Source organism: Vigna angularis, chromosome 4 (genome assembly GCF_016808095.1).
Source record: "Vigna angularis cultivar LongXiaoDou No.4 chromosome 4, ASM1680809v1, whole genome shotgun sequence".
Taxonomy (NCBI): Eukaryota; Viridiplantae; Streptophyta; class Magnoliopsida; order Fabales; family Fabaceae; genus Vigna; species Vigna angularis.
This window is the reverse complement of record NC_068973.1, coordinates 37,729,204-37,752,371: the sequence shown is the minus strand read 5'-3', so window position 1 is coordinate 37,752,371 and position 23,168 is coordinate 37,729,204. Positions and strand designations below refer to the sequence as shown.

Genomic DNA, 23,168 nt, shown 5'->3' with positions numbered 1-23,168 from the left:
GCACTGTTTGGAAAATATTTTTCCAAGAACCTTATCTTAAAGTTCTCCCAATTCACAGCCTCACCACGAACCGTCATCAACTGTTGCATACTTTCCCACCAATATTCAGCCTCCCCCACCAAAAGAAATGATGTATAAGTTAATTTTTGTTCTTCTGAGCAAGTTATTACCCGAAAAATCTTCTCGTTCTGCCTTAGCCAAGAGTCAGCCTCATCCGGAGTAGCCTCCCCATTAAATTTAGTTGGATCATGCCTTAAGAAGTCATTCAAGCTAGAATGATTTTGAGGTACCTGATCAACTTGTTGTTGCTGCATCTTTGTCGAGTTTAAATGATTTCTTCAAAAAAATAACAATACAATTTAGCATATGATATCAATTTCCTCCAATAGTCGTTTTCATCATAACAATTAATAGTTTTACTAAGAATAATAATTTCACTCCCCATAGTCCCAAAATACTTTCGAAAACCATTGCTCTGATACCATAATGTAACACCCAAATATTTTAAAGGGTATTACTGATAGTTGAGACTAAATTAATTCGATATCTCATAGAAACAATCAAACTTTATTTCAATTACTCCAAAGTACAATACCAAACTTACAAACTTTAAACAATATAGTATTCACCGTTGACATTTCAACTTTTAAATTTTACACAACATAATCTTCCCAATACAAATTTATTCTTTTTACAAAAATCCATGAAAGGTTTTCCCCGCATCTCTCTCATCTCTAAGCTTTTTCAACCACATCTGCAACATTATCTAATCACATATAACATGAGTTATATGATCATAGCATAAACAAATAAGGGTAAGCCAACCATATCAAATCAATCATTAAACTTGTAATAAGCATAGTTTAATCATTTATTTCTACAATTACTCAAATATTATTACCCCGATGTCATTAATTCATCATTATCAAAATCATCTTCCTCAATTTCATAAACCTTACAATTTATATTATGCTTACTCACGAAGCCTTATGGTCAGACCGCTCTCTGCCTGCTTCCTTAAGCCTCACCTGTATACTATGTCTTACTCTCTGAAGCCTTATGGTCAGACCGCTCTCTGCCTGCTTCTATAAAACTTATGAACCACATATTTATGTCAAAGCCTTATGGTCAGACCACTTGCTGCCTGCTTTCATTAATCTCAGGTGTTACTTTGTTCATACCAAGCTCTCATGGTATAACCGAACATACTACTTCCCGTAGGAAACATCATTTCATAAGCAATAATTTCTTATATCCACTCCAACATTTCATCACATCAACATTTCATACTCTATTATCCACTCCAACATTTCATCAAATCAACAATTCATAACCTCTTCTCCACATAACTCAATCATGTTCATTCTCTAATCATAATTTGACAATAACCTATTTTGGTGTCAATAAATTAAACATATCGCCGGCTATCATACTTCATATTATAAACTCATTTTTGACCATAACGAGTATAACTCAACATATTTTCACCAATTAAAGATTCATAGATCAGCCAAAACATTTCATCATATCTTAGTCACTACGTATTAAAGTCTGAACTCAATGTAACGATAAATAAAATATATATGAAGTGTTTTTACCATGATAACTTTGTGCATCTCCAATTAACTTATTTTATTTTAATTTCATCCTATTAGAGATCTTTCTTTACCCCAATTGGTCACCGGAGAGGACCCAGATGTCTGAACGCATCAAACTCACCTTCGACGCCAACACATATGACTAGTCACAACTGACTGGACCAGGCCAGGGCTGCTCTATGATCAGGGATGTGCCAACTCAGGTTTTTAAGGTTCCTCTATCCTACCAACAAAGGGAGGCTTTCAATAATTAACAATTTATTTATTTAAATTATCTACCTTGTTTGCTTATGCTCTAAATCTAAAATGCCTAATTTTAATATTTTTACTTCCTCTTACAACAACCTCAAATAGTATCACTACATCTATTTAATACTCATATACAAGTTATTACAGAATCCTTACTCCAGACCTTCCAACAAGATCAATTTCAGTCAAGAAACTCATTCATGATAGAATTCATACAAGATAATTATAAACAATTACCCATAATAAGATATTACTATAAATGGTCATAGAAGAATACAATATTTGACAATCATAAGAATAATCTTAATATAAAAATTCATGGGAAACAAGAAGTTGAATCTGGCAGAGCCGGTTAGACAACTTCTACTCCATCCCAAAATACAATATAATTAAATAACAAGAACAATACATGTCTGGGGAAATAAGAAGTTGAATCTGGCAGAGCCAGTTAGACAACTTCTAATCCTTCCAAAAATGCAATAAAATAAATAAGTAAAGCAATAAATAGTTTGGGGAAACAAGAAGTTGAATCTGGCAGAGCCGGTTAGACAACTTCTAATCCTTCCAAAAGTGCAATAAAATAAATAACTGAAGCAATAGAAAGTTTGGGGAAACAAGAAATTGAATCTGGCAGAGCCGGTTAGACAATTTCTAATCCTTCCAAAATACAATAAAATTAAATAAGGAAAACAATAGAATGTTTGGGGAAACAAGAAATTGAATCTGGCAGAGCCGGTTAGACAATTTCTAATCCTTCCAAAATACAAAAAAATAAACAACTAATAACATACAAGTGGCATAACATAATCAACATTACATTTTACAACTATCACACTTGGATATCAACACAAAGCATACTCTCATTTAAAATTTAAGATCATACAGAAACAAAATACTCCATATTCAAGATATAAAATCAACAAAAGCAACATATACAAGACTCAAAATAATACCAAACAAAATTTAACTCCCCTTACCTCTATTACAGACTTAATCCCCTCGTCCTCTGAAAACTTTCAGAATATCCCCTTTGCAAAATTTGAAATTCTTCCAACTCTCTTCTCTCAAAAATTTTCTAAGTTCTTTGGTGTAAATTTTCAGCCTCCCCCCCTTGGCTATTTATAGCAAAAAAATTTACTATTCATTTTTACTATTCATTTTAACTATTCATTTTTTTATTCATTTTACTATTACAAAAATAATTTTTTATTTGCAATTGGCTAAATTCTGATCTCAAAGCTACGTGGAACACTTATCCTTTCCAAAAATATTTTTATTTTTTATTTTTTTTTTTATTTTTTTTTTTACTATTCACTTTTTACTATTCACCTTTTACTATTCACAATTTACTATTCACTTTTTTTTTTTTATCTAGTATTTAACTTACAAATATTTTTCAAGGATCTTACATATATTGGTGTTTTTTGTTTTATACTTTATTTTTTTTCTTATGGATAAAAATTGATACGATAATGTAATGCTTGTTTAGTAATATCAATGAAAAATGTTATGAAATTTTATACATGAGGTTATGTATGTTCCAAGTATGGTTTGAAAAGAGTTTATAGGATGAAACTCTTTACGGTTGCTTCAAGTATTATAAAGTATGAATATAGGAAACTTAGTATTGGGGTTTATCCTGACACTCTAATGGTAATTCATTTTCAACTAGAGAGGGGTGAGGCATGTGGTGAGAGTAGCAAGAGGTCTTAGTCTAGGGGCTTTACCTTGGTCCAAGGCGAGTGATAACAGATTAACCTTGTGTGGTAGCTTGGGGTAGACGAGTTGTTTCACCACCACAAGTGCATGAACCGTCATAGTCCAGTCTAAGTCTTGACATGTTTAAATAATCTTTGGTTGGTTTGGTGTGAAACATGAATCATGTGTGAAATGTTTAAGTATATTATGAAATGTTTTGTATCTCTAGCTTACCTTTTTGTTTGTGATTTGTTTATATGTTTTTGTGCATCTTTCTTGGCTACGATCTTCCAGTAAGTGTGAATAGAGAGTGATAAGGTAACTGTAGAACAAGTTTCGGAAGGAGGATTCGCGGTCTTGTAGTTTTCTATAGATTAGTTTTATGTGTATAGTTTTGTTTTTTTTTTGCCTGTATAAAGTTAAATTTTGTAGTTATGTTTTGTATAATTATAACATACTTTTATTCTTTGTTTTGTCAAGAGTTATATTTTATTAAATATGTGATAACTCATTTATAATTTAATACTATATATTTGTAACGTTACATTACACATTATTTTGTTGTTAAATTTAGAACAAATTATGTGTTCAAGATATTAATTATTGTCATATTTATTTCTAGTATAGAGAATAAAATTGCATCAACAACAATTCTAATTGTAATAGTTTTTTTTAATAGTTAATCCAATTAAATATATATCCAGTCTTTAATAATTATCACATACGTTTATTAAAAAATTAACGTTAATATGAAAAAAAAACTATACTAAATTTATAATTTTATTATACTAAAAACAAAATATATTAGTATTTATTATACTGAAAAAATATTTATTCTTAAAACGAGAAAACAATATATTTTTTAAAATAAATTGAACAGATCATATATTTAAAACAATATTATTATAATAGTTAACTCCATTAAATAAATTAAATTAGTTGTAAAAATATTTTTTCTTGATTCTACAAGCCCGTTAAATGAACAGGACATTGATCTAAAACAATCAGAACATTGCTAAATTATATTTAAAAACTTTGTTTTCTACAACTAAATCAAATTCAACATCTAAAATCGATACACTCTATAAAATCGTAGAATATCTCAATCTCTCAACAATATACCACCAACCACAAAATGAATTTACTTTAATTGTGTATATTACAGGTACAATTAAAATCATGGACTCATCATAACTTGAAAGAAAAAAAAAAAGAGAAACGGAATAAAATGGACAGCTATGATCCTCTGCATTACTTAACATCTTTCATTAATAATTTCTTTAGTCTCTTGTCATTTTCAAACAAAATAATGGATTTTATTTGTCAATTTGAACAACTAAATATAACTCACCGACAGAAAAATGATGTAATTTGGTTGGCAATAACAACTTCAATTTATTTTTTAATGGAATTTTACTTGCTGTAATGGTATATTGCAGAATCTTTGAGAACAATGAAGGTGAAAAAAAAAGAGAAAATATAAAGTTGGGAAGGACCATTCAGTTGGTGGAATTTGTTGCAGTTTATTGAGGTTTGAACCAGAAGGCATCAGTTCGAGACAGACACAAAGCAGATCTGTCTTGAACTTCTGTGTCCTAAAACAGCAACAATGGCAAAAACCATGACCGTGTGGTATCTTTTGCTCACCCTTTCCTTCGTTTATGTTGCCACTGCTGATACTCAAAGTAAGTCCAAATCAAGTCTCTGTTTTGTCTCTATCTACTGATTTTTGTTTCAGATTTGGAATGTCGTTGTTAGTGTCTGGGGTACTCTAAGTTTGATCTGCATTACAATCCCTTTAAGATGTATTTTTTATTTTATTTTAAATATTTTTTACTTAAGTTTTCTTGATGCGTTCCATGGTAGCTTCTTCTCATTCTGGATTGTGTTTTTTACTTTTTAAATTTATCGAGTGTCTGTTTACAATGCCAGTGATGCTGTAGATCTCAATTGCTTAGAACTTTCGTGTATATGTTTGGTCTCTCACGGGAGATTGTTTCATTTTGGCATAGAGATTGATGACATTTTGGATCTCGGACTATAATAGTAGAAAATGGTGAATAGAACAAGGAAAATATGTTAAGAATGTAAGCTGATTCTTGATTTGGACGACCGACCATGTTTGTCTTCCTTCATCTTTAACTAAAATTCGTTGAACATCTTGTTTAGGTTTCCTAGTCTTGGAGTATTCCATTCAGGGATGTGCATCTTCTGTGTGTGATAGCAATAACCCATTTGAGGTTTACTGTTTTGGAGCTAATCTCCGAGATTGATTTCATTAGAATATAACTTTTGCACTATCTTTGGCCTTTCTAGTTTTAAGAAAGAAATAGAAGTTGTTGATATGATTATGAAACGATGCAGTTGTAAAGTATATGACAATGCTTTGTTTGAAACTGTAACTTTTTTATGTCTGGTAAGGAGCAAACAAGGTTTTGAAAAATGATCCGCAACCATTCTTGTAGTTTCAACATTAAGGTTTTATGAAGTGTTTGCTACCACAGTAGTTGCATTTGTCCTTGATTTCTCGCAATGTCAAAGATTGTGACAAAACTGTAACCATTACTGCAACCACTGTATAAAAGCTTAGGAGCAACATGAACTCACCTCTGTAAAAGGTTATGCCTTTATTATTTGAGGCTCAAACTTTTCTGTCCTTCCACTTCCATCTGTTACAGGGCTTTTGAGAAGTGATGACTGTCATTAGGATTTAATTTATAGAGCCCTCGAATGCTGACCTCTTTTATGTTGAAGTGGACTTCTTTAGAAATTAGGAATTTGGAATAAGATTTGATATTGGTTCATAGTTGAGCATGTTTAAGTAGACAAATCTCTAGCATTTATAATAGCTACTGTAAATCTGTATTTCAGAGGGTTAAATTGATTGTTTAAGCCGTACCTTAGTCATCTTGGAAGATATCAAAAGGGTTGGGAATGAAGTGCCAGAAGAAAGAAAAACAAAATTGTTGCTTTAAAAAAATTCCTGACCGATAATGCTCTCAGCGTGGTGGTACTGGCAATCTACATAATATGTCTGAATTAAGCTTGTGTTTGTCAGATGGTAGGTTCTTCAGGGGGGAATATATTAATATTAAGAAGTACATAATTTATTAATTGAAGTTTGCTGGTTCCTTTTTCTTTGGATTTGTCATGTATTATAAGTGTTTGAGATTTCAGTTTATGTTTCACTACTTGTTTTTGTTTGTTACTGTGTCAAACATGGACCAGAAAACCTGGTTTCCTTGCTTCAGCTTGAGACTACATACATCTTCTGACATTTTCATTAATTATACATACATGACTATTTCCTCAATACAAAGCCTTCTTCTGACTTAACGAGAGTTCCCCAGAACTCATATGACTTATTTCCTCAATACAAAGCCTTCTTACTCATAGTCCATATTTATTTTCATAAGATATGATTTCATTACTCTAAATTCATCTTGCATTTAGTAGTATCTTCCCAAAAAGAAGTGTACATATATAGTAAATGCTAGCAATACATGATTCTATGATTATGGCTAGCATTAAAGTGCTACAACTAAATAAGATAACAAGTAATGTTTACAGTAATTGATTGGAAATTACATTAATTACAATAATTGATAATATCAAAAAGTTAATATTGGATGCACAAATATACACAAATCAAGGGATCTTGTTTCTAATTGTCCCCCACTTAGGTGCACTTTAAATTCCCTTTTTTGACTTAATGAACAAAATTTTGTTGCAGTCAAAATAACTAACAATCCTGCTGACAAGTTGGTAGCTGCAATAAACGAAAACAGAACCGCTCACAAGGTATCAACCTTAACAGACAACCCGGGTCTTGCATGTATTGCTCTACAATACATTAAGGCATACCAAGGTGATTGTGATGCTGTGGGTGGACCTGATGGGAAGAAACCTCCAGAATCTCAATTTGCGGAAGTTTTTGCTCCAAACTGTGGTGTTCAGGCATCAACTCTTGCTCCTATAACTGGTCGTTTCCTGGGGTGCCAGACTAATTATGTACATGCACCCGAGGCATTTTCTGAGATCCTCATAAGGAACCAAAAGAGCTTAGACATACTCTACAGTAGGAACCACACTCAGCTTGGTGCTGCTGTGACAGGTACTGATGGAGGGTCTCCTTATTTCTGGTGTGTGCTGTTTAGCAGTGGCAAACCTAACCAAACCTTTGCTTTGGAGGGTGGTGTGGCTAAAATAACAAAGCCTGGTTGCTTCAGTGGAGCCAATGATGAGTGCAGTGGAGCCAGTGATTATTGGTCACCGCTCAATGGGATGTGGGTTTTGGCCACTTCAGTTCTTATTGCAATGGGGTTTGGTTTAGCATTATGAGCATAAATTGAGATATATTGTATGATTTCTACATGATTTGGAGGAAGGTAGTCTTTGTTGTATATGAAAGGCTTGGCCTCAGCTATTCTTTTTCCCCCTTGTTTGATTTGTAATTTGAGAAGAGCTTCATTTTCCTCACTTTTTTGTTTACATATATAAATTTTCTGGTATTGGCTCTTGCAAATTCTTTTACCTAAGTTTCTTTTTTTCCCTTTTTTGAAAAAAAAAATAGATGAATTAAGCTACACAAGAGTATTTTTGTCGTTTTAATAGGATTTGTATCTTTGAGATTATATCCTAGTTTAACTGGCACTGCATACAATTTTTAAGAAATATTTACGAGAAAAATACTAGTGACATACATTTTTTATTATTGACAAAGAAATTAGGGAAAAATCATAAATTTTATAGATCTTATTTAGTATGTAATGAGTTTAACATTTTGTAGATTTAGTTATTCTTTAATACCTGAGAAAAATGCATTCTTAGTTGCCCTTAATAATATATGATGTTCTCCCTACTACTCTGGTAAGCAAGTTAGCAATTGATCTTCTATAGAAGAAAGTTACGCCACAGAAAAAAATGCCAAACGTTATATTAGCTAATTACATTCTTTAAAAAAAATTAATACATTTTTCAAAATTTATATTTTATTAGATAAACTTAACGAAACACATAAAATTTATCTAGTGTTACATCTTATTTAATAAGCATCTTGTATAATTTACTATAACCAATAATTAAAACAACGTGTTAAGCAAAATTGAAGAGTTTCTTGTTAGCATTCTTCTCGCACCAAGCAAACCTAAGCAATGACCTCTACATTAGCCATATTGTATCAGAAATCGTGCACAATAAGAAGGAAAATAAAAGAAAATTTTACAGAATAATTTTGAGTTGTTACAAAATTTGCAGGAGAGTCAGAGGGAGGATTTGAGATTCAAAATAAGCAAAAGAAGAGAAAGAATGGCAAGAATACCGCCAGAAGAACCAATAACTCTGTAAATCCAGTAACGATCAAAGGCGGCAAGGGTTCGGTCGAGAAAAGCCGATAAAGCTATGCCGAAAATGAGAAGAAGTAAGAGAAACGGCAAGAAGGCATCAAAGTTGATAGGTTGGTCTTCCTCTTCCAACTCACACTCCGTCTTGCGGTCTATGTAGAGAGGAGAAGCCACAGCCAGAAGCACCAACCCTATGGCAGCCAATCTCTCATACGAAGAAAATCTGCTACCCCTTCTCCAACCTCCAACTTCCATTCACTATTCTCTCTCTGCCTAAGTTTGTTTCTGCTGGAGAGGTGCAGTGTAACTGTTCTGAATAAACCATCCAAATCTAAATTTCAATGTTCATGGTGAAAAGCTTCAGCTACACACTCTCCTTTTCTTTTCTTTTTTTCATTCAACTAGTATATTAGTATTCAATCCGACACCCATTACTCCACTCAACACAAATATTCATTTGTTATTCAACCTCTTCCTTCCTAGCAAAAAAAATTATAATATAAATTAAATTAAAATTAAATTTTATTTAAATTTAAGTTAATAAAATATAAATTAAATTTTAATTTTAATTTTTTAATAATAAAATTCATAAATAATATAATATCTGTTTCTAATTTTTTTAAATGGTTATTAAAGTATTTATTATTCATTATCCATGAATAATAAATATTATTGTATTAACTATTTATTCAAATTTTATCTATTTATATTTATAAATAGAGATATTTTTCTCATTCATATTTATACCTTTCACATATACTTTTAAAGATTATATGGGACATTTTACTTTTTTGGATCGTAATTATTTAAATTTTAGAGTTTTTATTTGAAAATTTAAATAAATGGAACATTATGGTGTGTTTTGTGTGTTATTTTATTTTTAAACAGGCCGCTTAAATAAAAAAATATAAATCATGTATAAAATCAAAACTTTAGCTTCAAGATAAGAAAGTGAGAATTAAACTTGCAAAGTGTAGAATTTACTTAAACTAAATAAAATGCTTCTTTATGCGGTGAACAATACAATTGTTTTGTTTAGATTAGTTTATTTTAAAAAAAAATATGTACAGTTTATCTATCTTTTATTTTATATTTTTATCGTATATTAATATTATTATCATTATTAATGATGAGAGTTTGACTAATTGAACTCAACATTAATTGACACAAATAGTATTAAATTTCTGATTCAGCTTTTCTAGGTACATATTACGAATATTTTATAAAGACGAGTTGGATTTCTAGATTCATCATAATAATGGATATCTTGTTCTACAAATTTGTAAGTACTTTTTATAAAGTGTTTATTGGGTTGGGCAGTTTGTTAGGCTTGATAAACTTTTTTGGTAACTTACCTAATTTGTTTCTAAATCAAATTAAGTATACTCGGGAGAAAAAAGTAATGAGAATATGATGAAAGTTATTGCCTTGGTTAATGATAAAAGTACAATTGACATGAAGATGATAGTAGGATAGATTATTTAATCCACAAATTTAAAGTTGTTGTCTTGGATAGTGTTAGGAAAAACACTACAACTTTTTTTCTGCGCTGAGATGATCGAAGGATAAAGTGCAGCCGTACCAGAAATGGTTTGTTAGCTATAAAGCTCCGGTTACTAAATTGTAATATTGTATAGATATGAATAGATTCTTCCACTAATAAAGCATATATTCGCTGCTATACTAAAATTTCATGTGGAATCTGATGCCTTTTCTGCAGTGGATGAATGTCCGTGCAACATCAATTGTAAACAAACACAGAAGCTTCTTGAATGTGTGCAATAAAATGGCACATCACAGATAGGACCGATTCATGTTAAACAGTGAATAAGAAAGTGTCGTCACCAATTAAAGATTTGAAGGGAAGGATAAAGGATAAAATTTGATTTTGGATTCTATATTCTTAATATATCCAAGTAAGCTTTCTAGAAACAACATTTTTTTTATAACATTTTAACATCATCTACACATTATTATGGGATTAGTCCAAAATTACTCCACCATTATTAATAATAATAATAATAAATGTTATTAAAGTATCATTATTCTGGTAGATAACATCACTTTCATTTTAATTAAATAACTTTTTTAAAAAAATTTGTATCCTCTCGTTTTTTATATATACAACTTCTTTTATATTGTTTTATCTTTTAACTAATTATCATAATCACCCAACATTCACAACAGTTATTATTATTTTAATAAAAAAATAAGCCCTCAAACATTTTTTTGAAAGGAATAAGTCCTCTATCATTACAATTATAAACATTCTTAATTTAACCATTTTTTAACTAAAAACTCAATTAAAGACAGAACTAAATGTAGCTCTTAAAAACATAATTGACAAGACAGAGTACCAACCATTTTCAAACTAGCATCAGTAATAGATTTCACATTCAATAAGACACGAACATTGTATAGAGGATGGATTCTTAATTTGAAAAAGAAATTACCTAAGTTAATTTCAGTCAATTGTGTACACTTTTTTAACAAGGTATCAGATCCTGCACTTTTAAACATTTAACAAGCATTCAGACACACACTACAAGATCTTGTGGTAGCAAATTATTTACTTTTACTTTTCGGTAAAAAAAAAAAGCATTTCTATGAAAAAGTGCTATCACGATGCTTCATAAAGTCAGTGGAGACTGAATCAATGAATTGGGATGATGCCATCCGATGTTGAAATACGGTCACAATAAAATCATAATTAGTCTTGGACTGTTACGCTTTTGAGAAGAAAGAGATGAGTATAAGTTACAACTTTTTTAGTTTAGATACAAGAGTCCTTGAAAAAGAAATACCTTGAGATTAATGTGTACTGAAAAAATAAAACAAAATAAATTGTGACTGTGGTAGCTTGATCTTTCCACAGCAAACTTCATAGCTCTACAATCTTTGGAACCATAAGCTGGAAAATTGAGTTGCCTAGAACTACCATAATTGGACGGAATTATCAATAGCAACTTATATGAATTGATAAACAGTTATATGCATAAATAAACTCTACCATGTTCTATTTAGCACCACCAGTTGTCCTTGACTTGTTTCCTAGAAGCCGTCTCATCCATTTATTCTGTGAAGTAGTGACATTAGAAGTTTGTAATGGTGGTGCAAGACCTTGTTGGGATCGCTCTGTGGATGGGAGCTCAGCAGGGAGTGCAGCAGCAGTGCTAGTAAATGCATTTAGGACCAAAAATGCTAGAATGGGGGAGAGATCCAGTGTTCCTCCCAGAGGGGGAATAAGCCCACGGAATATGTTCAGGTATGGGTCACATATGGTGCTGAATCAAACAATAATCACTTTATTTAACCCTCAAAAGTGGTTATACACCATTATTATATGGATAAAAGTGGTTATACCCCATTATTATATGTTAGAATACATTTTCACTAACTATCATTAAGCATGTAACAGTGAAATGTCAAAGGATCCTGATCTATCCCCCATCCAAAAAACAAAATGGTAAATCATATTATGGTTTATGTTTTGTGCATGAGTGGCCCTTGGTTTCTATACACTAAAATAACCAAGCAGTCTCTGCATAAATTTTTTTTAAGGTTTAGACTCTTAAACTTTTTCAGTTCAGTACAAAGACAAAATTTCAGTTGCTATAAAATTGTAGAGACCAATACAATCAATGGTTTTAAGGTGATAATGATAAGAATTAACAAATTGAACATTTATGACAATCAAAACCAGATACGGTACAAAACTGTGATACTGTCTGTCTGTACCTATTATTTACTTTTGAAAATGGAAAATTTTACATGAACACTAAAAAGTTTTACTAAAGTATATAACACACCTAATAAAACATAATACTTTTACTTTTTTATTTAATTCTTTTTTAAATTATTTTATATTTTATGATAAAAATATAATTTTATTGGTGTTGCAAAGGTGTAGAGTAAAAATGAGAGTGTCCACGTATTATTACTCTTTGAAAATAACCGCCTTTAAAAATTAAAAATTGAACCAAGTCTTATTATATATACTCTTGAGTTTATTTTCTATGCAATGTTAACCTAAGAAGTTTCATAGTATTAATTACATAAAGAGAAATCGGGATAAAACTTATTTGAGATACTTAATTATACACGTCAATCTGTGATATGAAAGTGGATTGACTATTGCTTCTGTAGTATTTATGATAACATGATAAACCAATTGAAAGAAAAAGCATGTAATTATGCAACCCCCAAAATAACAATACAAAGGAGGGTAACTCACCTGAGGGGACTAACAATGGAAGGAGGAGTGTTGGGAAACCATGTCAAAACAAGCCTAACAATGAGCAAGGTGTTGTAAATGTTCAAGAAATTCAGAATCCCATTGGCCACAACCAATCCTGCCACCGAATCCCCAGGTAAAACAGCAGCAAAATTATGATTACTCATCAATCTCACGCTATCCTGCTTCCGGATCTGAACCCAAACACAACAAGGTTTCGCATTATTTTTGCCACATAAATACTACCAAAAAGACGGAAGTTAAGAAGTACCTGGATGCATAGGGTGTGAAATTGGGAGGGGAGAGAGATGATTTTGTTGAGGAAGGTGTTCTGAGAAGCGAGGGAGTGGAGAAGGGTGAAAAAATGGTCAGCGACAGCGGTTAATGATGTGTGGAGTTGCGGCGGAGAGAGGAAAGTGGCGAAGTTGGAATTGGGGAGCGTGAGAAAGGGAAGTGCAAAGGGTATTTGAGCATTTCCCCAACAATGGGAAAGCTTCTTCTGTGTCTTCTCTATCTCCGTGGTGGAGTCATTAGTGTTGTTGGCACCCATTTTAGTTGGGTTCAGTTCAGGAAAGGAAACTCAAACCTGCATCTATTTTATCTTACAACAACCTCTGGAGCACAGATAGGATAACCTTATCGCCTTTCTCCATTTCCTTCTTATTTATTTCCTCGCTTCTTAACTATTTCTTCTAAAATTATATATATATATATATATATATATATATATATATATATATATATATATATATATATATATATATATATATATATATATAATTTGGAAATTTTCTGTACATTATGAGAAAAAAGTATTGCATAAAATTCAATAACACGTGTTGAATTCGTAAATTAGCTTATTGTACATTAGAATGAGGTGAAAGAGGAGAAAGAGAAAGAAAAAAAAAATGGTTTAATTAGTTATAAAACAAGAAGTAATAAAAATAAGAAATATTTTTTTTAAATCTTTTATAAAATAAACAATAATAACTAACAAACAAATAAAAAACATTAAAGTAAATAAATACTATAATAAAGTTACATTTTATTACTTATCTGTTTCTCGTCTACTTCTCCTTCTTTTTCTTCTTACCTCTGACATTAAGCTTACAGTGATTATCCGTTGGTAGCCGCCAGCTGCGTAGGGAATGGACGTGTCAAGTTTTGATTGGCGATGTTTTTAACATTCAACGAAGGTAGGCCTCTAACGTGCGAAATTAGCAGGTAATATGAAAAATTGGTGGTTCACAACTTCTTCTCTCTCGGATTATGGCTACTCGTCTCTTCAGATTTCCTCTCACCTCGCAACCCAAGCTCTGCTTCAATTACACGCCCAACCATCCTGTCCAATTCATATCTCCGACCAAACGACGTCGCAACCGCCACCGCCATGAGATTCTCCGTCCATCATTCGCAGTATCCAGCTCCTTCCGGACCGAGATTGGCTCACCTGAATCAGTTCTTATCGGAGTCCAGAGAGAGAAAAAAGACTCGCCGGTTCTGCTTGACGTCACCGGCATGATGTGCGGTGCGTGCGTCTCCCGAGTCAAAAACATCCTGTCCGCTGACGAACGAGTTGACTCTGTCGTGGTCAACATGCTGACCGAGACTGCCGCCGTTAATCTGCGCCGGACCGAGGAGGAACCGGCGAGCGTCGCCGAGAGCCTCGCACGGAGACTGAGCGACTGCGGATTTCCGACGAAGCGGAGAGCGTCGAGTTCGGGAGTGACGGAAAACGTGAGGAAGTGGAAGGAATTGGTGAAGAAGAAGGAGGAATTGGTCGCCAAGAGTCGAAGCCGCGTCGCGTTCGCTTGGACATTGGTCGCATTGTGCTGCGGGTCGCACGCTTCGCATATCTTTCACTCTCTGGGGATCCACATTGCTCATGGTAGTACTCGAGACCATGCAAAGTTCTATCTGCTACAAATTCGCTTAAACGCAAATAAGTGGAGTGGGGAGCGCAACTTGTAAACGCCGTCTTCTAGTCTTTGAACTTACTTTCTATTTGCAGGATCGCTTTGGGAGATTCTTCATAGTTCGTACGTGAAGGGTGGTTTAGCTTTGGGGGCTCTATTGGGACCAGGACGAGGTTAATTATTCTTTCTTTTCCCTTGTTGATACATAGCAGCACCTTCTCTTGAAGTATGTAGGAGAGTCGTGCATTCGTAGTTCTACTATTTTCTTACTGTGTGTGATTCATGAAAATGTTTCAGAGTTACTCTTTGATGGCCTAAATGCGTTTAAGAAGGGATCGCCTAACATGAACTCTCTCGTGGGATTTGGTTCTATAGCCGCATTCATCATTAGTTCCGTGAGATTCTATCTGGAATTTGATCGTTCGGTTAAGTTACTAGACAATAGAATTTCTGATTTTGTTTAATGTGTCATTAATTCGAACTTGTCTTTGCTGTAGATCCCGCTACTTAACCCCAGCCTAGCATGGGATGCATCCTTCTTTGATGAACCGGTGACTTTCTCTACTTTTATCTGCCCTGATATTTGTCATTGGAAAATCTGCCACCTTGTTCTATCTTGACTTTAGGGTCTTGTTTAATTTAATAACCTCTCGCCTTTGTAAAATATGTTATTTATTTTCTTGTTCATACTTCTTACGTTCATGTGTGTATAAGCTCCTCATGTGAGTATTGAATCTTTTAGCGTGCAGGTCATGCTTCTTGGTTTCGTGCTTCTGGGACGTTCTCTGGAGGAAAAGGCAAGGATCCAGGCATCTAGCGATATGAATGAACTGCTTGTAAGTTACAGTGTGATTCACCTCTTTCATCTGCTAACATTCAGTAAAATAATATTTATATAACCTGGTTATTTGCTATCTGGAATCAATAATGTGTTTTCCAAGAACAAATTATTAGACAATTTGTTGAGTTCTGTTAGTAATACATCATCAACGTGATACTTCAGAATTTGGAAGCCAACTACTTCAATATCATTGGAACTGAATTCATTAACATTCCGTTGGAACAGAATTTTGATTTATGAATATGTTCCTTATAGTGATTAAATGGCCTCCGTAGGTTACGGCAAAGAGGAGGCATTTTGTTGGTTCTCCGTTTAAAATCCAATCCTGTTTCAACTTCCACTTCCAGTTCTGATCAATTATTATTCCTGAGAAAAATGAAAAATCCAAGAACTGGAACTTTAGTCATAAGATAAAGTGGCTTATATGAAAATTAAGCACCAAATTATAGTTTTGCTGGTATGAATGGCATTTCTTTCTTTATTGTAATATTTTCCTTTCAGTTTAACTTTTTTATCTTACATGATTACGCTGTGGTGAATGTTTTTCCAGTCACTTATATCTACTCAGTCAAGACTTGTGATTACTTCAACAGAAGGTTCTCCTTCTACTGACACTGTGCTTTGCTCTGATGCAATTTGTGTTGAAGTCCCAACTGATGATATTCGAGTAGGTGATTCTGTGTTGGTGTTGCCTGGAGAAACTATTCCTATAGATGTAAGCCTTTCTGATTTCTATCGGTATTCTGTTTATCTTAAATAAAACAAAGCATGAAGTTAATTTTGTGGTACCTGAATTGGTGAGAGTGCACACATATCATTGCATTAAATTTGTAGTCTCTAGGACCAAATGCTCAATTACTAGGATGTGCCTAATATGCTAACAATGTCCTATAATAATAACATTGTTATGAAAACATTCATTCAAATATTTATTCTTAAAATTTGGTTCATGTGGTATTGCTTGCTAACTGAACAAATGCACGGTCAGGGAAAGGTTATTTCAGGAAGAAGTGTTGTAGATGAATCCATGCTTACAGGGGAATCACTTCCTGTATTTAAGGAGAAAGGCCTCACAGTTTCAGCAGGAACTATAAATTGGGTCAGTCTTTAACTTTGTGTTGTCTCACTGAATTCACATGAGGCACACGAGTGATTTCAGTTCATCTACCTTTGTTTACGAACAAACTTGTTGATCTGTTTCTTAGACCAAACAAATTCCTGTTTCAGGATGGTCCTTTAAGGATTGAAGCTTCTTCAACTGGTTCCAACACTGTGATATCGAAGATTGTACGCATGGTTAGTATCTCATCTTCTGTAATGGCTTGGTGATAAGATGCTGTATCATTTAAATGATATGATCATGTTTTTCAGTTTTTTGCTGAATTGAAAATTCAATTTCATGCATTCCTAATTGTTATAATTTTATAGGACAATGTAGTGCTGAACACATCGTATAATTGCTTTGCTTCATTTAATGTTTTTTGGAATATTCTGAGCTAGCATTGTTGATAAGTCCATTGATTTGAGATATGAGGAAATCAAACAATTGTAGAGTTTCTGCAATATTACATCTTTGTCTTGGGAAATTTAGGTTGAGGAGGCTCAATCACGTGAAGCACCTGTACAAAGGCTTGCAGATTCAATAGCAGGGCCATTTGTATACAGTGTAATGACTCTGTCAGCAGCAACATTTGCTTTTTGGTAAGTACTTATGTTTCCATGCAAGTTTTTTAGTTGATATTTTTTGGATTTGCCCCACCGATCCCAAATGGTAGTGGGGTTTGTCATAGCTATTATTAATTTACTATGGCATATTGATGTTATTTGTTATCCAGCCTATGTGGCTCTCCCTGACATTTAGACTAGATAAAGTTGTGTCCTTTTGTGTCCCATGCCAACATCAGTGTCTGTTCTTAGAATCTTGCAAGATTTATGATTGTCATGCACATTTAACATTCCCGAGTAAAAGACTTAATGTATACAGTTCATCTTGAGCCTTATCTTTGACAAAGTTCTTGCATTTATCTCCAGGTATTTTTTTGGATCACAGATATTTCCTGATGTGTTGCTCAATGATATTGCGGGCCCAGAAGGAGATCCTTTGCTTTTGAGTTTAAAACTATCTGTAGATGTTTTGGTGAGCCATTCTAAACTCTAAGTTTCCTTGTCGTTGGTGCTTCAAGTTTGCAACTAAAATTTATGGCGTGTCCTTATTCACTTTTCTTTCAATATCTCCTATGAAGCACCCCCTTTTTACTGGCTTTCTGCATGCATCTGTTATTGGTTAGGACGTTCTTGACAAAATCTTGCATGTTGTTTATGAGTCTTCAGAGTTGCAAACAGTCTTTGATTTGGACTCTTCACATTAATCAACTCTAAAACTTGGTGACGTAAGCTAGTAGTTGTGAGCATGTCTATCAGGAACTGATTGCAACATTGTGGATAAAGAGGAAGAAAAAAAGTAGAGTCATGAAAACGAGTATACGGAATTGCTCCTGATAAAAGAAAATTTTCAGGCAGGACGAAATATTGGTGTTTGTAATTGCTTATGAGTTTATTTAAAAATAATCTTTGTCCCAATTTTGTAGGTTGTTTCTTGTCCTTGTGCATTGGGTCTTGCTACGCCCACGGCAATCCTGGTTGGCACCTCACTTGGTACGATGCTTTTGCTTTCTGTATATAGTAAACTTAGACAACTGCTAGGGGAAGCTAATTGAACAGTACAGTGCATTTATAGTTGCAACTTAACTCCGTTTACTATTGGTTGAGATTCACTTTAGACCCATGATGCGGTTGGTTCCCAATTCTTGTAATAGTATCGGCTGCGTGGACAAGAGTATAATAAGGAGCGTATGATAGCATTCATCATTGCTCAAATATTATTGATTCATTCTATCTGATACCAAGGTTTTCAACTTTCTTTTCCTTGAAAATTGATTGGCACCGAGTAATAAAAGTATTAATCACTTTGTTTTTCATTTATACTCTCCTATTAATACTAATGATGGACAACAAAAAACTATTAATGAATTAATGTTGGTTTATGTAAATAAACCTACCACGACAATTATTGAGACAGAAGAAATATTTCTTTCATATATTTTCTGTTCTTTCATGTAATTATTTACCACTCTTGGTCAACTGTGGTTCTATAAATATCTATTAACGATCAAGACACAAAACTATTGCGTTAAAAAGTAACCATGTCTTAATCAGGATTGGGATAAGGTGTCTTACCTAGTTTTTCTTATGCACTTGACTTTGTTGACTTTTACTGTGTAAAACTCGCTGCGTAGCAAACTAGTAAGGTAGTTTTAGTATCTTTGGTCTTTTTGTAACTAACTCTCACGTTAGGCACGTGTTGACAATGACCAGGAGCAAGAAAAGGACTTCTTATTAGGGGAGGGGATGTGCTGGAACGCTTGGCTAGAATAAACTATATTGCTCTAGACAAGGTAATTCAGTATTCATAGACAGTATTATTCGTCTTTCCCCAATTCTCCCCATTCACCATATACAAACATTTATATGGTAAGGTAACATGCATATATTTATGTATTAATGACTTTAGCAGGATGAATGTCTAAAAGAAAACATTATTAAGCTTGTTTTGCGCATACCAAATTTCACATCGAGACAGAAAACTCATAAAAATATGAGTTAGTGATTCTTTATGTTCTGCTTTATTGATACTGTGTAATGGGAGCTTATAATATAATGTACTGTGTTGTAAAACAGATATATGGTATAAATAAATAATGAACAAAAATGAATTACTTTGAAAGAAAAAAAAAACTAATCCATGCACTACTCTAACTTTTTCGACCGGCTATAATTTCTCATGAAAATAAATAGAAGGAAGAAGATTTACTAGCACTGTGCTTTCAGACAGGAACCCTGACGAAAGGAAAACCAGTTGTGTCGGCCATAGGCTCTATCCATTATGGAGAGTCTGAAATTCTTCGGATTGCTGCTGCAGTGGAGAAGACTGCATCTCACCCAATAGCAAAGGCTATTATCAATAAAGCTGAGTCATTGGAGTTGATCCTTCCTGTCACAAAGAGACAGTTAGTAGAACCAGGTTTTGGTACATTAGCAGAAGTAGATGGGCATTTGATTGCAGTTGGATCTTTGGAATGGGTTCATGAACGCTTCCAAACAAAAGTAAATCCGTCCGATCTAACAAATCTGGAACATAGTTTGATGAATCATTCATCAAATACAGCATCTTCTAAGTATTCGAAAACTGTTGTCTATGTTGGACGTGAAGGAGAAGGCATCATTGGTGCTATTGCCATAGCTGACACTGTGCGTGAAGATGCTGAATCTACTGTGATGAGGTAAGTTTATTTTGCCGTATGTATCCTCAGAATATTCTACCCAACACAACTCATTATAGGAAAATAATACTAGTGCTGCTTCTGACCAAATGCGAAGTTGATTCACTTCACTTTCTTCAGAAAAAAATGGCAGTTTTCTTTTTGTTCTACAAGCTTAGCATTCATTTCAAGCTCAATACTAGCATAGCGCTACACCGTTTTCTAACCCACTGTAATGTATGCCATATACTGAATTTAATATATTTCTTGCATTCATTGGAAGAAGTATTTGCCAATTCAAATCTTTATCTAGTTTTATGAATTCCATGTGTGCATTTTCCGGCTAACTTTGTTGCATTTATTGGAAGGCTCAAGCAGAAGGGGATTAAAACGGTACTCTTGTCAGGAGACAGGGAAGAGGCAGTTGCAACAGTAGCAGATACAGTTGGAATTGAAAATGATTTTGTCAAAGCATCTTTGTCTCCACAACAGAAATCTAGGTTTATTTCCTCTCTAAAAGCTGCCGGACATCATGTTGCGATGGTATGTTTAGTGATGACAGCCAAGTTCTCTCCCCCTCACACCTGCTCTTTCTTTGTAATTTTCTTCATCTTGGGTATTGGCCTAAGTTCAATAGAGAGCTAGGGTCAAAACCCAAGGTAAATATGCACCGAGTTTATAATATGATACTGAGGTTGGTCTTAAATTTAGCACGTATTAGTATTATACCTAGCTATAAACAATTGGATTTTGATTTTGTTTTTTGTTTTCGAAGTTAAGATATTTATGGTTGCTATTAATTGAAGAACATGCTATGGAACAGCTCCATACCAAAATTCTTTTTCAGGCATCAGGCTGTGGAATTCCTCTCAACTATTGCATCCATCTACCAACGACCAGAAAAATGACATTTTTACTAACACAGTTTTTCTCTCCCCTTCTCTAAAAGGTAGGTGATGGGATAAATGATGCACCCTCTTTGGCTGTAGCTGATGTTGGGATTGCTCTGCAGAATGAAGCTCAAGAGAATGCTGCCTCGGATGCAGCATCTATTATACTTCTAGGGAACAAAATTTCACAAGTATGTTATTTTTATGCCCCAAATTTTTTTGTTTCACCTATATGCAATCCCCAAGCTATTTGATCTTTTTTATTTTTGCCCAAATGGATGGCAGATGGTGAAATTTTGAAATATTTGAAATTATCGTTGCCTGTGGCAATTCTTAATATTTTTTTCAGTGCTTTCAATTTACATGATAATACAATTAATCTGCTTAAAGCATTCTTTTGTCTGATAAAACAATGATGATGTTATAATGCATCCCAAGATGTTGCTCTCTTTTTGGGAGGGAGAGGGGGAGCCGGTATCCAAGCAGATGGTGAAATTTTTTAATACTTGAAATGTTTTCATCAGTTGTGGTAAGTCTAAATGTTTTTTCATTGCTTTGAACTTTTGCACCATGATACAAGTGACCTGCTTAAACAATCATCTGTTTCATACCACAGTGACGTAACGTTATAGTTTTTTTTTTTTATGAATGGAGTTATTTCTTATGTTTAGCCTGCTAACTTTTATTACGGAAGAGAACAGAACAAAATAGAACGGATTGTAGTGAAACTCAAATTTCAAAATTTTATATCACCTTTCATTTTCTAACAATGGCAGGTTGTCGATGCGCTCGACCTAGCACAGGCAACAATGGCAAAAGTGTACCAAAATTTGTCTTGGGCGGTCGCCTATAATGTTGTTGCCATTCCCATTGCTGCCGGTGTATTACTTCCCCAATTTGACTTCGCTATGACACCGTCACTTTCAGGTGAACAGCATTCTACCACTCCATTCTTCTCACACATTTCCTCCGGCTATTCAAGAAGTTATAATTAATCCACACTTATTAAGGAGGATAATTAATTTAATTAGTAGCATTGAAGTTGTTTATAATTCTAAGAATTTAAAAATTATCTTTAAATAATTAATGTATGAAAAAAAGAATAATAGTAGTAGAATTTTAACTTTTCAAACTTAAACTCTTCAATTGTCTAGTCTTCATCAAAGAGAGCCAATTGGTGACATTTTCTTATTTATAAGAAAATTATTAATGTATTTTTATCAATAAATAATCAAGGAACCATTAAAATGTAATTTTATTAGAAGAGATGGAAGAGTTTCAAAAGAATATTCATAATTAGGAAGAAAGACAGTATTTTTTATTCATGAATAAAAGAAATAGGTTCTTTCTTTCTGCGTATGGTGTTTGTCACCCTTAACATTTATTCACAGGAGGACTGATGGCCCTGAGCTCCATCTTCGTGGTTGGCAACTCACTGCTTCTGCAGCTTCATGGGTCTCCGATCCCTAGAAAGGGCTAACTCTTGACACCAGTTATCCCCATTCCGGCACATATGCTTAAATAAGCTAGCATAGAGTACTTTAGCCCAAACCTGTAATATATTTGTATCTATTAAAAGATTAGAGTGTATATTTTAATAAATTACAGGAAAAACATTGTAATAAATACTTATATTCTCAGTGAATGACAACGTAAAAAATATCTTTGTTATTATTCTCTTAACAACAATGAATGAGGCATTAACGAAAATTTAAACAGAGTCTAATGTCATATACTCGTTCACTAAGAAAGAAAATTGTATATTTTAATACGAGAGGAGAGAGCTTCTGTATATTTCAATATGTGTTTTTTTTTTCATTCTCAGATTCAATATCTGTATATGACAAGAAGAAATAAAACAAGAGATATTTGGATATTCATTATCGGAATATTTTTCTTGGATTGATAAATTTATACTATAAAATATAATTTAAAATTAACTTAATTTTATAAAGTTTAGTTATAACACTTAAAAATACTTACATAATAAATTCGTTTTTAGGTTATTAGAAAATAAATTTTAAATTTAACTTAATTTTATAAGACTGTTTTTTAAAATTTATATCATTTGTGTATTGTAA

General features: G+C 33.2%; 4 protein-coding genes across 5 annotated transcripts; 2 read left to right on the top strand and 2 right to left on the bottom strand.

Annotated features, from left to right (window-relative positions):
* The first annotated feature begins 4,953 nt into the window (after positions 1 to 4,953).
* LOC108330038 (uncharacterized) lies at positions 4,954 to 8,024 on the top strand. Its single transcript, XM_017564483.2, has 2 exons — positions 4,954 to 5,230; positions 7,279 to 8,024. Exons 1-2 carry the CDS (start codon positions 5,155 to 5,157, stop codon positions 7,884 to 7,886), a joined length of 684 nt encoding a protein of 227 aa, XP_017419972.1. The 5' UTR covers positions 4,954 to 5,154; the 3' UTR covers positions 7,887 to 8,024.
* A 782-nt stretch (positions 8,025 to 8,806) lies between these two features.
* On the bottom strand, positions 8,807 to 9,142 carry LOC108331317 (uncharacterized). Its single transcript, XM_017565972.2, has one exon. The coding sequence runs from the start codon at positions 9,140 to 9,142 to the stop codon at positions 8,807 to 8,809; it is 336 nt and encodes a 111-aa protein (XP_017421461.1).
* Positions 9,143 to 11,634: 2,492 nt separating this feature from the next.
* On the bottom strand, positions 11,635 to 13,786 carry LOC108330704 (ylmG homolog protein 2, chloroplastic). Of its 2 annotated transcripts, XM_017565215.2 has the most exons (4): positions 13,393 to 13,786; positions 13,122 to 13,315; positions 11,898 to 12,171; positions 11,635 to 11,821 (listed from the first exon to the last, which is right to left on the bottom strand). In XM_017565215.2, the coding sequence occupies exons 1-3, from the start codon at positions 13,669 to 13,671 to the stop codon at positions 11,904 to 11,906; spliced, it is 741 nt and encodes a 246-aa protein (XP_017420704.1). In that variant the 5' UTR covers positions 13,672 to 13,786; the 3' UTR covers positions 11,635 to 11,821; positions 11,898 to 11,903. The 2 variants fall into 2 exon arrangements, with proteins under 2 accessions (XP_017420704.1, XP_017420703.1); XM_017565214.2 differs by having other exon boundaries at positions 11,635 to 12,171; positions 13,393 to 13,785.
* Positions 13,787 to 14,229: 443 nt separating this feature from the next.
* On the top strand, positions 14,230 to 22,761 carry LOC108331738 (copper-transporting ATPase PAA2, chloroplastic). The gene is made up of 17 exons (XM_017566638.2): positions 14,230 to 15,009; positions 15,133 to 15,210; positions 15,335 to 15,432; positions 15,535 to 15,588; positions 15,787 to 15,873; positions 16,429 to 16,593; positions 16,867 to 16,977; positions 17,106 to 17,174; positions 17,470 to 17,579; positions 17,910 to 18,015; positions 18,467 to 18,533; positions 19,254 to 19,333; positions 19,767 to 20,218; positions 20,566 to 20,740; positions 21,147 to 21,278; positions 21,864 to 22,014; positions 22,479 to 22,761. Exons 1-17 carry the CDS (start codon positions 14,391 to 14,393, stop codon positions 22,565 to 22,567), a joined length of 2,643 nt encoding a protein of 880 aa, XP_017422127.2. The 5' UTR covers positions 14,230 to 14,390; the 3' UTR covers positions 22,568 to 22,761.
* The last annotated feature ends 407 nt before the right edge of the window (positions 22,762 to 23,168 follow it).